Source organism: Perca flavescens, chromosome 4 (genome assembly GCF_004354835.1).
Source record: "Perca flavescens isolate YP-PL-M2 chromosome 4, PFLA_1.0, whole genome shotgun sequence".
Classification (NCBI taxonomy): Eukaryota; Metazoa; Chordata; class Actinopteri; order Perciformes; family Percidae; genus Perca; species Perca flavescens.
The window spans coordinates 25,646,943-25,664,177 of record NC_041334.1 but is presented as its reverse complement, the minus strand read 5'-3'; the positions used below and the strand labels follow the sequence as shown (position 1 = coordinate 25,664,177).

Sequence of the window (17,235 nt, the reverse complement as noted above, 5' to 3'; positions counted from 1 at the left end):
AATTTATCTTTCTTTCAGTGCAATAGCTTTTACTATCACTTTCCTCTGCAGTTGCACAAAGTGGCAAATATGTAGTTAATCAAATAACTTATAATAATAATAATAATAGACATCAAAATCATAAAAGAATGGTCTATCATTAAATACATTTTTTCGATAGTTCAAAGGGACATGCCTCAGATTGTGTTTATAATCTGAGTAGCAGTTTTCAGATCAAAGATCATATGATTATATGATTAGGGACAAGACAACGATGGCAAGGGTTGGCAGATGCTTACGCCCAACACAAGGACAGGCGTATAAAGACAGCAGCTTTCTATATTGTTACTTAATATTTTTTTTTTTTTTTTTTTTTTTACATCCATCTCACAAGGCACATCCTCCAAATGTCAACATTAATCTTTATGCACCTGGCCTATTCTGTAAATTCAACTATCAACTTTCAAGGGAAGTTTGGCCGGATGTTCAGTACAGTGTAATGTCATTAGAGTGAGAGCTTTTGCGGAGAAACTGAGAGCCATTCTGAACTCTAGACTCCTTCTCTGTTGCCAATATTCTCTAATGGAAAAGATAGGACATCTTCAACATCAAACATCATTCAAAGTCAAAACTGTAACATTACAACACAGATCTAAATCAACAATATAAAATGTGAAAAAAAAGGAATGTGGTGCCTAGTGACCACTGCTGGCTTTGCTGTTGCCCGATGTCCAATCAATGATGATAAAGCTAAGGCTCATTATCATAAATAGGAAGCCTATTCCAGCAAAACAGGCGGCCTAGAAGAGAGGAGAAGTGAGTGAGTTAAAGACAGTGACAAGAGAACAGGGGATAGAACAGGGCAGGAACACTAACTGGATGCATCCTTTTATGATATTTACAGTAACTTCCATAGTAAAGCATTGATATTAGCTATCCCTTAGAAAGTAACTTAACCATACAATTTAGTCATTCTCAATCCACAGAACATCTTACACATTTAGCTTTATATAACCTCACCTAATCTAAAATAAATGAAACTAAACTGAACTTAATTTTCTGTTATTTTCATGAGATGCTCACCAGGATTTTGGGGAACGAGCGCATTGGCTCGTCTTCTTTGGGTACAATACGAATGTAGAAAACAGCAGGGAATATGAAGATGAGACAAGGGGCAGAGGTGGCACCTGGAAATCAGACAAAAAAACAAAACTAATTATTCATCCTGAAATCTCACTCCCTTCAGTTCTCATTAAGTGCTGCTGCAAGTCTGACAGCACTGTAGTGATTATTTGTAGAAAAGGTGGCAAAATACATTAGTTTGCATGTGACCAACTTTGAAGTACTCTGCACTTTGAGATGGACTGAGTCTGGAACATCTAGAAAAAGGTTCATTATAAGAACTGTTGTTTTGATTATGTAACAATATATAAGAGTATGTAGGTATGAACTATACACACATAATATACATTTGTGTATGAATGTAAATATACATGCATAATAATCCACTAATAAAGAGATCATGGAAGCTACTCAGGATTTGTCAGGATGCTACTACTAGTAACAGAGTCTGTCTTATTGTTGGTGCTTTTAGGCCTTAAAACCACCCTTGTTCCAGGGTTGGTCTAACCTACCAATGATCCCAAAGATGCCCAGGATGTTGGGGGCAAAGATGACCAGCAGGTTGATAAAAGTGAGCAGAACGGCAGCGATGGCGATATGACGGGGCCAGTTGAAAGTCTTGTTGGGAAACATCATCTGCTGGATCGCTCTCCGTACCTGATTATAACACAAAATACGCAATTTTCAATTTTAACTGCATGAAGAAAATAACTGCTTTATGATTTGCCCGAAGTAAGCCAATGTGTAAACTTAAAGTTCTAAAAGTGTACTTACAGGAAAGAGCACAATGGGTACAGTGAGTGTGACAGCAGTGAGCACAGCCACACGCACGCACAAAATCAAAGTGTCATATGGATCAATGCGGCTGTAGGTGTGAAGCAGCTCTGCTTCCACTTCCCCTGAAAGAGATCAAAAAAGAAAAAAAAATAGAGTAGGTCCAAGAATGATGAAGGAAGAACACTCCTTCCCAAACCAGCTGGCAAAACATAATTTGTACTGATAACATTGATTTAAAAAGGTAACATTTTAATATTAACTGGTATATATTATAGCAAATAATGCAGAAATCATGCTTTATTAACATCCTAAATATAGGTAAAAATGACTAATAAATAACTAATGAAACCTTCATCAATCATGCCTTTTAAGAGCAGATTATGTTATTGTAAGATCTACAATCTGACCACTAGAGGGGGCAGATGCATCATGATGCTTTTCAGCCTACATGATTAGTGTTCTGCTATGACATAGTGATTCAGACTTAATAATGCGTTGATAAACTTGTAACCTTATATGAAAACAAATAACATGAATAAATAAAGAAAATTAAGAAGCAAAATGCGGCAGGATAGAAAGATAGATAGAGAGATAGATAGATAGAGAAAGAGAGATAGATAGATAGATAGATAGATAGATAGATAGATAGATAGATAGATAGATAGATAGATAGATAGATAGATAGATAGATAGATAGATAGATAGATATTCTGCAATGGGAGGAGGACCAGGCCTCACCATAGAAAGTTAGGTATCCAAAAAGGGCAGCCAGGAAGTACATGCAGTACATGACTGCAATAGAGATGTTGGCCACATGCTGCATCTTTTTCTTGTTGGGACTGAAATCAGAAGATATTGCCATGTGATGTCACACACACAGACACACACACACACACACACACACACACACACACACACACACACACACACACACACACACACACACACACACACACACACACACACACACATATATAATATCAGGGCATCCACTGTCACATTATATGCCCATATAGAAAGCATGTAACCCAGTTACTATAAAATACCATCTTCAGCTGCGGGGCTACTTTAGTTGCAGGAAAATGCCTCAAAGATTCAAAAACTCATCCCAAAATCATCTTAGGAAAACAAGCAACAGTGGTTGAAAGCAGGATGATCTAAATTAACAACATGCTACATCGTACAAGCAGTGCCAATGCATTTCAAAATAAAGTGAAAGCAGTGCACGTGATAAGGTTATGATCAGCCAAGCACAAATCACACATAGCGTCTTTCCTCTCTTTATGTAACTGATTTCTTGTCCAAAAGTTAGCAGGAGTTTTCCATCATTAGAACATACTTGCGCAGCTCTGTGTAGATGGGCAGGACCTCGGGGTGGCACACAAAGGCGAACGCCAGGATGGGGATGGTGTAGGCCGTCTGAAAATGAACCCCAACAGGTCACCATAGATACAGCAGTGCCATCCCAGACGTCTTACCACCAACCTCGCACTTTACAGCCCATTACTCCCTCAGACACATCACAGAGAGCTAATTGTTTCCCTTTGATTAACCTGGGCCTGGCTGCGGACCAGCTTTATCCTATTTAAGAATGCCTTACTTGTAAGCTGCTAAGCAGCACAGATTGGTCTTACTAGCCCGGGTTAGCAAAGTCTCATATGTATTTAAGTGATGCTACTTAGGAACAACTAGTATTTGCTAATGCACTGGGAAGTAAAAAGGTTTAAATAAAATAAAGTAATGTTGTTGCAATCAAACAAATGTAAGCATCTAGCTGTGATTCGGAGTCTCCCCTGTTGTGAAGGTATGTACTGTGTGTAAAATAAATAGGGTACTTAGAGAAATGTCAGCTCTTTCCCATTTCATTCATTACCCATCAACTTGATAATCTCACTAAGCAACAGAATGCCAAAGAAATTGTATTCCTCTGTTGACAGTAGCAGACAGCTCAGGGGTCACTGTCCATCTTTGCCTTAAATTAATCGCCGTCTGTTATTAACAACTTGATAAAAAAAAAAAAAAAAGATCTCCTCTTGAATGCAACTGAGTGCTTCAAACCAAGTGTGATTTCCATGCTTGGGTTGTGAACTGTCACTGGGAACATGCTGAAGATGACTATGACATAAGTGGGTGGCTGCCATGGCAGTGGAGGCGCATTTGCAATTTCAGACTGAGTGACATGCATAAAACCTACTTGTGAGTTGAGGTTGGCCATTTTTGGAATACAGGCAGGATCAGGCTCCCCACCAGGATCCATGGCACTGACATTCAGCCCACTGGTAGTGCTATTGAATGCAAAGTCAGTAAATGGACATGGCGTATTGAACTTCTTGTAGATGACCTGTGGAGTGCAGAGGAGAGTTGTTAAGCAGAAACAAAGGCTGTGGGACACAGTTAGCATACAGACAGGCAGAAAATATGGCAGAGAGAGCCAGAGAAAGAGAGAGCGATGCATGGATTACAGCTCGCACAGCTAAAACTAGGTCAGAGAAAGACAGAGAACCGACACAGCCTGGAACCACAGCGTGCAAACATTAGTCAATGGCAATGAGTAGAGAGAGTATGGAATACTAAAAAGATAGTGGGAAGGTGAAAAAATGGTGTTACAGACTGATCCCAGTGCATCTGAATATGCTGCATTGATGTTTCTGCCAACAGACAAGAAACAAGAAGCAAGACATGATGTCTAGTTTACATGTAGATATAGCAAGAGTCAGAGGACGTACCGAAATCAGGAAGAAAACCATGCAGCTCAGGGAGAAACCACTAGTGTATCCCAGGTAACCTAAAACACAAACACTTCATTAGCATGTCTCTTATCTGGGAATACATGGTCATGCTCAATCTGAAATACATTACACTAATGAACCGTATATCTTCTGCTGTATGTTTTTCAAGCCTTGTGGTGAACTAGACTGATTTAATGTGCTGGGAGTCGGAGCTCATTACTGGACTGACTGGCTCCGTTGACCTCAATGTCTCAGCAGGAGACTTTCTACAAGAGGCCAGACAATACGCCCCCTTTTCTTACTTCCAAACTGTCTCTCCCTGCTTTTTCTTCTCCTTTGCATCTGTTTTGTTTCATGTACTTGCTCATCTGAAGCGCTGCGATTCAGACAGACTGCATGACACTCAACCAACCCTTTCGGAAACACATTGGACTTGTGTATGTCACAAAGGCAACAAAGGTTATTATTTTAAAGTGAGTGAACCCATGGCAGTCTAGCAGTGTGTTGGCAATTATCAGGCATGGCTACACACAATGCATTCAGGTGTGACTTAAAGAAGCAGGGGCATCAGCCATGTACCAAGGGACATCTCAGGAGGACAACAGTGGAAATGGTCACTAAAGCAAGAAAAAGAGGAGGGGAGGAGAAAGACTCTCTCTGCCAGAAAACAATCTGAATAAAACAAAGGCAGAGTCCAGCTCTAACATGGAAATCAACAAGCCCTTAAATAAAAAAAACTAAACATCCATGTGTGGCTCTCAAACTTTTGCAATGCTGCCCTAATGATACAGGGCATGGCATCAGTTCAAACATCCCCTTAGATGAAATGTCCTTGAGCAAGTCATTGCATAAAACCCTATATGAGCTCCTTTTCTGCTTCTAGCCCTGCAGGATGTTGGGAAAAGGTATGTTGGCAGTTCTTATATTTTCACACCAGAGGATGTTGCATAATTCTTTAAGTATTTTCAATTTGATTTAATAATAATATCGTTTTGTTAACCATACAAAACTTTTCTGTTAAAGTGAGCCTACCGGTATGTAACTTTTGAGAGAAGAAATAACACATTCTTTGTCTTAACAATGAAAAGTTGGATTCATCCAGGGGTTTTGCTGCTACAGCCTTACCTGTTCTGGTACGACCAGCAGCTTTTGGTGGGTAATGTTAACAGATTTAAAGAAGCAGTGTGTAGGATTTAGTGGCATCTAGCGGTGAGGTTGCAGATTGCAATCAACTGAATCGCCCTCCCCTCACCTCTCCCTTTGCAAGCATATAGTAGAACCTACAGTGGCCTTCAGGTAAAAAAAACAAACCCGAAAGACCCTTTTTAGAGCCAGTGCTTGGTTTGTCAGTTCAAGCTACTGTAGAAACACGGTGGTGCAACACGGAGGGCTCCGTGGAAGAGGACCCGCTCCCTATGTAGATATAAAAGGCTCATTCTAAGCTAACGAAAACACAACTATTGTTAATTTCTGGTGAATCTGAATCTGATGAAAACATAATTTTGAATAGTATATTGCATTTCTGCCAAAAGATGCTTGTAAATCTTACACACTGCTCATTTGAGGTAAATATTGCTGTGTAACAGAAACATTACCAAGTCAGTTGGCAGGCTCCGGAATGTCACTTGTTCTGCTGTTACAATAGTTTAGCATTTTAGCGAAATGCCAAACAGTAGTCCAGCATTTAACATTATTCCATAACTATAATCTTTTTAGCAAGTTACATAGTCTCGCTTTAACCAAATCTTCATGCAAAACATAACTCAACACAGAATTTAAAAGGAAGCCCAGATTGAAACACAAATGAGATGTGGGCATCCCACTGCAAGAAGGACATGATATTATATACTCACCTAGCTGTTTCATGAGAGCAAGTGGTAATATTACTGAAATAGATACAATGATCACAAGGTAGTTCCCGTTCAGGTACCATTCCCTGCAGAGAGGCAGAAAGACACAAAGAATTAAACATATTGATTTGGAATTACTCCTCTCCATCCCAATCCTGTTAAGCATTTGCACTGTGTCAGATATTGATTGAGAAGGCACAGGGGAAAAGTGGGCGAACAGCTAGAAAATGAGGTGCACACAAATAAGGCTTACGTGATGCAGAAAAAAAAAAAGCAGAGTTACTGATTAAGGATTTCTTTTTATATATATATACACACACACATATATCTCCACCACTAAGCAAAGTAGTTATATACACAAATGAACAGACGTGAACACAAATTAAACTGGTTGCCATGAAATACAATTTCTAGAGTGAAAAAAATAAGCTTCTTTGCTCCCTGTACCACTGGACACTAAGAACTGTGGCTGTAGCTAGGACACCGAGGTCATGTCCTCTGTGTTGTTTATGGGAATAGTTTTAGGAGAGGTTAATATTACACACAAATTACACACGTAGTTTTCAGACTAAATCTTGTATTTTTTTAAACTTTTTGACAGAATAAGAGTTTTAGCATTTGTCCACCAAAAAAACCAAAAAAACACCATCATGACTGCGTGGAGGACATGAACATGAGACGTTTGGCAAAATCTCTGACAAACAGACTCCACTGACACAACCTACCACGCTACTGTCTCATGCACAGCCATGTCTAGGAAACAAACCTCTGTGAGCTATTTTTAGATTGACATAGGGTGATTAATTCCGTGACTTCTATCAGGTGGGAGGCTCTGCACGCACGCACATAAACACACGCACACACACGCACACACACACACGCACACACACGCACACACACACACACACACACACACACACACACACACCTCAAAACAAGAAGAGGCTGATCTATCCTGTTGTCATCCTGCCCTCCGTCCATCTGGACCAGGGTCACAATATCTCACCAACACTGATACACACATACACACAAACATACAGTATTTCACAAACACACAAATACAGAATTACAAACAGTAACAGAGCTTACTATAATAAGAAAATACATGTAGCACTCTCCACACTGAAATACCAGTGGCTCTCTGAAAAGTTGACTGGTTGAACAAGCATGTTCACAAACACACAGAGGTCATGGCAAGATTTTTTTGCGTAACGCAAAAGTAGTCCCCTGAAAAAAATCTTGCCATGACCCTTCTGGGGCTCCGTACATTGATGTGCATGTGACATAGACACACAAACACACACACGCACCCATGCATGTATAGTAGGGTGGACAAGAAGAAACCCCATGCAATACAATGCAATAAAACAGCCATGCAACAACAACAATTATCTTTGTGAAGGTAATAATTTTCACTGATACTGTGCCAGTAAAAGAGCACCAGAAACTACCGTATATTAACTACAAACAACTACAAATATTAACTAAAACCTATGATACTGTTAATTTAGTTGAGGATCTTCTTTCAGTTTTTACTAATTTTCACAGAAAAAACCTTCGATGGATTGAATTTTCAAACAAATGTTTTGTCCCTATGAATGCAAAAATCCTTGTGTTTCCTGCTGTGAGAAGACTGTACATCATTTACTTTCCAGAAACAGAAAGTAAAGGAAAACATGGCCCCACCAGAAAATGTATAAAACAGTGTTTTTTTCATTTGGATTTTTGTAGTATTGATTCTTTTTCATCTGATTTTGGACTGTTTTTAATAAACACTGAGTAACTTCCTGGAGATTAATGTATTTTTGATAAATTAATAATAATAATAATAATAATAATTAAATCCAAAATAATGATCCATACATGCAGTCAACAAAAACTGAACACTGTAAGCTGTAATTCACTGTAACATACAATTATTAGCTTAAGCATTACAGTATAATTATTCTACTACAAAGTAGTATTTTTTGCATAGTATTTGTTGCATGGCTATTTTATGCTCTTGCATCGGATTGTATGTCCCTGTTATTTTGTCCACCCCTTGTACAGTTTAGCAATATAAACACACACCCACTGATGGGATGAAATGCCACTGGGATAATCTAGTCTGTCATTTCAAATAAACAGTGATTGTTGACCATGGCCCACAGCACTGTGCTACACAGAGAAAGGCAAGCCTACACCATAAAACAATGTGGACATGTTGTCACAGTATATCACTTCTATAGTGACTATATGTAGTGGGACACATCATTTTCAACATTCATGAGCAAAAATGGTATCAGAGGTACTCTCCATTCTCCTCCAAATAGGCTGACACCAGCGCAGTTCATGCACTTCTATAATATACTCCCATTTCTCCCCCCTTCTTCTCAAATACTTCTCTTAGACCCCGAAAAGTAGGTGAGGAAAGGCTCTAACTGGGGTAAGGTTTAAGGTGTGTTGGGGAACATCACACTCGAAATTCCATCCGAGGAAGTGAATGTTGTTTGTCCCTGAGGCCAGTAATATCCCATGATTTACGTTTTCAGCCGTGGAGTCTAGCTGTGTTTTGATGTGTGCATTTCTCAGTGACCATGCTGCTCTTCTCCTCCCGGGTCACTATCACAGCTGTTCTCACGCCAGCTGCTCAGTACATCCAGAGCAGCACCAGGCCTGCCAACTGACACAGCCTGACACAGCTCCTCTGTGGAGGCTGAAATCTTTGTACATGCAGGACAGCTGCATGAGGGCCCATAGAGAAGTGGCGAGATATCACCCATTTTTAACCTTTAGGAGGCATGGAGTACATGTCTGATTTGTAGCTAAATGTAGATGCTAAAATCCATGTATTCTTGCCCAGAAATGGTTCAGTGTCATTTTTAGACACTGAACCAGGTGTATGTCAAGCATTATTTCAAGTGTGTGGAATGACTTTTATTTCAATCAAGGTTGCTTATGGCATGATGGAAACTGGCTTCTTTATTAAAACAACATACGTTTCTTTGGCTGCTTGGTAAACAGAAACATCAGTTGCTCTTATGTTGTATTTCTGACAAAGTAACTGCTCAAGGAGTGCTTGCTGTAGTGTAGTGTACTACACTTGCAGTTTCCACCAGTGACCATAGGTGTCGCTAATGAACTAAGACTGAAATCTTAGGGATTACAACTTTAAACATCTTCTTTTGAGTAAAGTTATGTGAAAAAAATTAAGTATTTGCTTTTTAATTTTAGTAATTTTCTGACAAGGCAAGAATACATGGATTTTAGCATCCACATTTAGCTACAAATCAGACATGTACTCCTTCCCAAATGCCTTATCAGTATGTATCTGAAATCCCTTCAATTACTGAATAGTACGAATGAAAACTTCTAAATCTCATGCATTGACCACTCACCCTGCAGGTTTATCCACCCTCAGAAAGGCCTGGATGACCAAAGGCAACTCATACTTGACTATGTACAGGTAACTGGACATGGCTGTGGAAAGGAGATACAAACACAATAATGAGTTAGAGTCGTATACAGTATTAATCCCAAACCTCTAATCACAGATTACTACTAGGTTAGAGTATTAAGAGTATTATGCCAGAAACGTCAGCGGAAAGTTAAAAAATGTGTGTAAGTGTGAGGACAGATGGCAGTGTGACCTTACCTCCAATGTTCTGCAGCGTGATAGCAATACCTGCCGCCATCTTCCCCGGGGTCCCAAAGGCCCTGTAGCCGAGCTGCTCATACGCACGAATACCTGAGCCACAAACACCAGATAAAAAAGCATTTTATCAATGTGTTAAATCCATACTACCAAGGTCTAGGACTTTAAAGAGACTGCAAATCTAATTAAGCATGACAACTTTTGTAGCAGTTCTGGGGTTCATTGTGATTGTATCATATCTGATATTAGAAGGTAGTTTATCAGATAAATGATGACAATGAACAGTCCTACAGGAGAGAGGTGAGAGAACTTTCTCTGTGGTGCACTGAGAACAACCTTTCTGTCACTGTGTGCATTGCGCAAAACCAAAAGTGACCATTGATTCTAAGAGGAGTATGACCACCTACACTGATGGTGTTTCTGTCGAGGTCGAGGATGGTTTTTAATTACTCTGTAACACTTGGTCTGAAGACACCGACTGCATTCAAAAACAGGCACAGGCACAGGAAAATGCTATGTTTTCTTAGATACAATAAGAAATGTTGTATGTCTACAAAACTTGTCAATTTATATCAGTTCACTATTGAAAGTGTTTTTACTGGAGGTTTAATAGTGAATCTAATATTTGTCCTGAAGCGATTCAGCAGGCATCCATAATAATAGGAAGCAATTGCCATACCAATACCTAAAGCCATACCTGGATGAGATGTATGATGTGCATGAAGTGCAGAAAAAAGAGCACAAGCAATTATCAGAGACAAGGCTCATACAGACAATCACTTGTTTTCACTGCTACCATCGGGTAAGGGATATCGTGGTACACACCGTTTATTTTAAGGAGAGCTTTTATCCTCAGGCAAGAAGATTGTTCTGCAGACCATAGGAGCAGGTTGCTGCTAACCCATTTTGTTTTCTGTTCTATCTATTCAAGTTTACTTATGTATGTTTAATGTACTTGTTAATTAGGGTTGGGTATCGTTTGGTTTTTTTCCGATACCGGTGCTAAAACGATACTTTTAAAACGGTACCAGTGCCTAAACGGTGCCTGAACCGACATTACAAAATAGGGTAATAGGGAATAGGATATTTTACAATAACTTTGACTGCACCACGAGGCTTACTAGTTTCAAGTGAACGCACCACGTCTGTGTTGATTTTGACAACGGCAGCTGCACACTGCTTAACGTTCCCCTTTTAGAGTCCTCTACACTGAAATACAGACACCCTTTACACCGTTTAACTGTCAGCATTTTAACCGTGTTTAATCCAGCTGCTAGCTAACGGTAGGCTAACGTTACCTGCTGTCAAGTGAAGTGTTAACTTGTGTCACGTGCAGCGATGCTCCTGTTGCCTCTAACATCTGTTTCAGAGCATCAGAGAGCAGCGCAGAAGGCATTTAAGTGGCACCGAAATGAGGCACCGAAATCCGTGTTGCAATTTGGTCCGGTAGATACCGGTCGTTTAGGCACCGGTGCCATATTAGCACCGGGTTTCGGTACCCAACCCTATTGTTAATTCTGTAACACTGTGTGTGTAACTGTATAATGTGTATATATTAAACATGGAACGTTTTCATTGTGTGGAAATGCACTGGTGGCATTTTAAGGCATATGACAAGAAATTCCTTGAATCAGAAGATGGATGTTGTCAAGTTACATACATACCTACAATACCAGAAGACTTTAGCAGTAAATGGATGGAATATGACGAGAGGACTGCCACCACTGTTAGAAGTACCCTGAAACAGACACGCAACAACAGACATGAACAATATTACTGCCACTTCTTTGACCAGAAAACACAATTCGTATCACCATTATACCAAGTGCTCTCATTTTTCAAACAACTTTTTATGTTACAGTTTTACACTACACATTACCCTGTATGCTATTTACACAGCTGCAGCATAGGCATACATGTTTCCGGATGCCGGTACACAGACTGTGTTGGAAGAACAGAGTCCATGTGGCTTTGCTTTACCCTGGATTGTTACTCAATGCTGAGCCAGGGAGGCTGACCTGTCAGCCCCTCTGCCCTCTGACACAGTAAGTAAGCACACGCACAACAAATGGACAGTTTCAAAAGAAATGTTTCCAACACAATAGTGAGATTGACAGAGTGAGGACAATCCTTTGTAAACATTAATGTTCTCCTATTTGTTCCTCAGTGGTGAAATAACCATAGACAGTGAAATAAAGCGACGTCGCAGACTTCGAAGGAGACCAGTGAAGTCCATTAGAAGTACTTTTCCAGTGATGGCTGAGCATACTGCACAGCCTCAAACTGAGCTTGATGACGTAGATCTAACGTGAGCAACCTGTCTGAAAGTTGTAAGTTGCTGAAATATTTGTTCCGATGCTTTCACGGACTCTCTATGGGCTTCTCCCTTGAGACTAATGGACCCTTTTATACATTGTCGTGTTTCTTTTGAAATAAACAATGGACACATAGAGTCTTTAAACGCTTCAGATGTAAAGTTTTTCCCTGTCAAAGTGACGCCAAAATGAATGGGAGTCAATGGAATGCTAGCAGAAGTTGATGGCTTGTTAGCCTCAGAATTTCCCCATGGGAGGTACGCTTTCCGGATGCTCACTTACCCCCTTGGAAATAACCCACTTTAGTCACAACAACAGTCATTCCTTCCACTTTCCATAATAGAGTTGTCTCCTAAAGGACTGGACTAGAATCTCCGCTGACTCATATTCACAGTTTTTCCATTATTTCTTTTTGTGTATTCCGCTGCAGTGATTAGCATCTATCTTTTCTTTTTGACCATTGGATATTTGTTTGGTTCCTGGGATAATCCTAGTCCACTCCGACATCATTTTCTACTGTTGCTATCATTAAAAAAAAAAAATCATACCAGATGAGAATATGAGCATGGTGTAATTTTTTCTGAAAATACACTCGGAGAGCTCATAACTTGGCCTAAAATCTGCTTTATTCTTTCTTGTGCACATGAAACACCAAACATAAATCACAAAAATACTGACGTGTTATTTACTGATACTGTCAAAAATATATCACTGCTTGTGATAAGACTATGTTTAACATGTTTGAACTTTGAAATTTAATTGAAAGAAAAAAGAGTTTTGCACAACAAAGTTTGAGGTATCAAAAATGTATTGTTTTGGTATTTAAAGGATCATAGTGGCACTCGTATCGGCTCGCAAGGTGCACAAGTTACATCTTTAACTAGGATTTAATATCTACAGGCCTATGATACAGCCTAAAATGCTGGTACCGATCCAATTCCACGTAATTTAACCCCGGATAAAAACTTTAGAGTAGTTTATTCATGTTCTTTTATCTGGCATGTATTCTCTGTATGTATATGTTCATGTTTAAAAAAAAGGTTTAACCTGAGCCAGACCATACAACAATGACAGCAATCATACCACATCCATACAGGCTCAGTAGCAGAGCCGTTTCTTCCTATAGGCGGGCTATGCGGATGCAGTTTTTACGAACCTAGCCTGTTTTCCTCCTAAAGTGTAACAGATTGATGCATCGGATCATCTTAAAGGTTTGAATCCCCCCCATCATAGTTTGACAAAATAGGGGTCCCCAAACAACATCTTGCATAGGGCCCGCCAAAAGCTAGAAACGGCCCTGGTTGGTAGTATACAGCTATTAAAAAATTAAAAAAAAAATTATACAGTATATATATATTACGCACTGGTAACAGATTGGTACTTGGGATACGCAAGTTTGAGAAAAAATGGTATTGGAACATCTTTATTAAGATTTTAAATGGAGATGTTCAAGATCACACCTCTAAGACTTGTTTAAATCCACAGCATGAAGAAGTTTTGTCAATGGGTCCCTGATCCACTAACTTTCCCTGACCCAGTCCACCTCATTCCAACTATTTCCCATTTTCTTCCTCTTTTATTGTTACTGCTGGCGACATTAACTTTCTCTCTCTCCATTCCTCTCTCCAGGCAGCACGTCTTTCAACTCGACCTCAACTCTTGGCCAGTTAACAAAGAATGCTGGGCTGACTTGCGGTGGGGGATTTATTCAGTCAAGTGGCAGTGGGTGGACAGATCTGCTGACAGTCAGACAGACTGACACACTTGGATCACTGTAGCTTAGCTCACAGCTTTCCACCCCGCTGCATTCCTACCCGGGCCGGGGCTTCTGACCCGCTGAAGCCTCTGTGTGACATCTGTGTGATATGAAACATCGAGCCAAAAGAGACACAAAAACAAAGGACATTCCAAAACAAGTGTTACATATAAATGATCTAGTTTAAAAGCATGAGTCAAACTGTGGCTCTCGCTGTAGTCCCAAAACTGTCATGACTTCACACGTGTCCTCACTACAGTCTGAACACTGAGTATTGCAACTTCAAATAGGTTGGGTAGGTTACAAAGGACATCCACGATTATGTGTGAATGTTAACATTTGTGGAGTGAGCTGATGCATCTTGCCTCACATCAGTGTGCAGGTTGAAGTGAATGAATAAAAGACTTCATAATCCCTCAAGGTTGAATGTACAGAAGATGTCTGCAGCAGGTGACCCAGTCAGTGGAGATAAATAAGAAACAACTTATATAACAAAATTACTCAGCAACAGGCCTATTTTTGTTGCTGTTGGCATTTATTTTGCATTTGTTTACCTCCCTGTGTTTGAGAAAACATGTTTGCCTCATTTTTAGGTCTTCTGTTCCCTTTAGGGGCAGAACCAAAGGATCTGAATGACACTGCTAGGAAAAAAAAGGTTTTTGAGGCGATCCCCAGCCTGGAGACCAATGGGAAAAAACAGAAAAATTGCCAGTATTCTTAAGCCAAATATGTCACTGACTCTGCTTGTTTTTCTCAGTAGCTACTCCATTGTTTGATACAAGATTGCGCAGATATGCACACAAAGACACAGCCTTTCATCTCTAACAGGATACACGCTAACTGTTGCATTCAGTCACGTTCTATAAATTCGCACGCAAATACATGTATTCACCAGAGTTAAATGTAGATTCATCGGCTCAAGTTCATGTCAACTCCTGTCTAGCAAAGTGTCATGGACGTTGGGGTTCGGTGACACAGGGTTCAGCCAGTCCAGGCAGCAGGCAGCTTGAAAAACCACAGTCACACGGCTCAGCTCAAAATAAGAAGCTTTCTTTAACACGAGGGGAAATTCCTCCAGACACAACAGCCTTTGAAAAGAGCTCAAATATGGTCTTTCAATAATATTTTAGGGTGGTGGTAGTCATTAAACATTAAACCTACCTTCACATTTCTCCCAGAACCATTTGAATCTTGAATGCTAACGTGAATATTTGTATTACTTTTCTGTAGTAGAGTTTATTGTGAAATTTACAAACTGCCTCTGGCCTTGTTAGGATATTAGTTGGGGTCCTTCAGGAAGGGGGCAGGGTCAGACTCACGTGACATAAGGGGGGGGAGTGGTTGTGTTCTGATATAACCTCTAGTCGCAGGTGTGTGCTATGAATTGCGGTTTTGGAGAAGGTTGCTTCCAGCTGGAGGTGAGTCGAAAAGACCGGGCCTCAAGTGAACGGCTGTAGAACAGATGTCGCTAAACAAAGAACACTACGGAAAACAAAAGGACCGAAAGACTTTCTTGTTTCCCCCACTACAAACTTTTGTATATACACCTTTTTTTGGTTTTTATCTCAACTGCAACAACAAAGGAGGAGCGGGGATGGCCCGGGGGAGGATGCAGACGGAACAGAGCCAATTAAAGCACCGGAGTGGTCCCCGAGGCAGTCATCGTCTTCAGAACGCTAACTATCACAGTCTGAGGTCAGTCCGTGACACCACGCAAACCCCTCCAGAATTAAGAAAAGCATTGCACTCACCCTGGCTGGTTAGTCCCACACTCACATTGAATGCAACACATAGGGAAAAGGAGACAGAGGAGGAGGGGGGGCTAGGCTAACCTTTAGTAGCGGTGGTCTTTAACGAGCCCGGTTAGTTTAGCGTTTGTTCGTAACAAGCCTACAAAGGGGAGAGAGAGCATCTAGTCTTTCACCATGGCTACGAATCCATTTAAAACAAGCCAAGAGTTATACAAACATCCAAAACATTGCTTCATCTCTCACTGGGGCTCTGCATTGTAATTTTGATTCAGGCCATGGATGCTTAGTTAAATAAAGAGCAGTGCCTGAGTTTTTTCTAACAAATATAATACTGTGGGGCTTACAGCAGTGCCATTTAATCTTTCACAGATATTAATACTCAGCCAGTTTCAGCACCATACAATGTAGCACCATCAGGAAGAGGTGTCAAAACAGCACAAGGAAGATGAGGAGGGGAAAGTGTTGGTGTTGTCAGTGCTATCTGGTGAGATTACCCTCTGGAAACACCAGTCTGATTATTTTTTGAGAAACATGCAACAAAACGGATCAACCTTACAGCTGGAAACTTCCTGAAAACAGGACATTCCTGGACATTTTAAATGCAGTAACACACGAAAGACCTAAATGAGTGTGTAAAGCTTTGACAGCCCATCAGTCAAATATTGTACCACCACCAAGTTTGAAATATATTCCACCCTAGAGCTTCATGTTTGTATGCTTATGCAGAATTCAGCCACCATAAATCCAAACAATGCCCGCAAGCTGAAATTGGGGGGGGGGGGGGGGTGGAGGATACTTGGATAATATCAAGCAGACTACATCTGCTCTCCCCAATGGCAGGAGATTCAGGCAAGATAAATCTGATTGGATGCTCAACAAAACTGCCGGAAAAAAGCCACTCCACTACACAACACGCAGGCAATGAAATGGTGATGACATTTCCTAAAAAGCAAGCTACTAGCCAGTCTACAAGCTTTAAGGGCTGGAGATATTCTGTGTTTTTCTTATTGTCAAAAAAATACCATAAAAAGACCAAAACAAGAGTGATCATTCACTGCAGCGCAAACGTCAGAAGACTTCCAGCTAATTTAAATAAGGTAGAAAAGGCATCTGCATGAAAATTTAAAATGATCAACCTGAAAGCTGCAGTCGCCTGTGATGTCATTATCCTGACAGACAATTCTGCTGCAGAGGCTTTTATATGTAAAGCCCCTCGTACATACAGTACATACACCCACTGATTCAAGGCAGAGAATCAACCACACAGAAACCATATGGTTATTTTCTGCATCCATGATTGCAATTGCGCGAGTAAAGTGATT

The 17,235-nt window shown here is 40.3% G+C and overlaps 1 protein-coding gene across 2 annotated transcripts in view; it reads right to left on the bottom strand.

Annotated features, from left to right (window-relative positions):
- Positions 1-334: 334 nt before the first annotated feature.
- LOC114554094 (sodium-coupled neutral amino acid transporter 3) overlaps positions 335-17,235 on the bottom strand; it is a 41,689-nt gene continuing 24,788 nt past the window's right edge. For both annotated transcript variants that reach the window (XM_028575687.1, XM_028575688.1), the window contains 12 exons: positions 11,756-11,829; positions 10,092-10,184; positions 9,835-9,916; positions 6,461-6,543; positions 4,605-4,663; positions 4,073-4,219; positions 3,218-3,297; positions 2,617-2,717; positions 1,876-2,000; positions 1,614-1,758; positions 1,063-1,166; positions 335-779 (listed from right to left, as the gene is read on the bottom strand). In XM_028575687.1, coding sequence (XP_028431488.1) covers positions 675-779; positions 1,063-1,166; positions 1,614-1,758; positions 1,876-2,000; positions 2,617-2,717; positions 3,218-3,297; positions 4,073-4,219; positions 4,605-4,663; positions 6,461-6,543; positions 9,835-9,916; positions 10,092-10,184; positions 11,756-11,829 — 1,198 coding nt within the window. In that variant the 3' untranslated portion in view covers positions 335-674. The remainder of the gene's footprint in view (positions 780-1,062; positions 1,167-1,613; positions 1,759-1,875; positions 2,001-2,616; positions 2,718-3,217; positions 3,298-4,072; positions 4,220-4,604; positions 4,664-6,460; positions 6,544-9,834; positions 9,917-10,091; positions 10,185-11,755; positions 11,830-17,235) is intronic.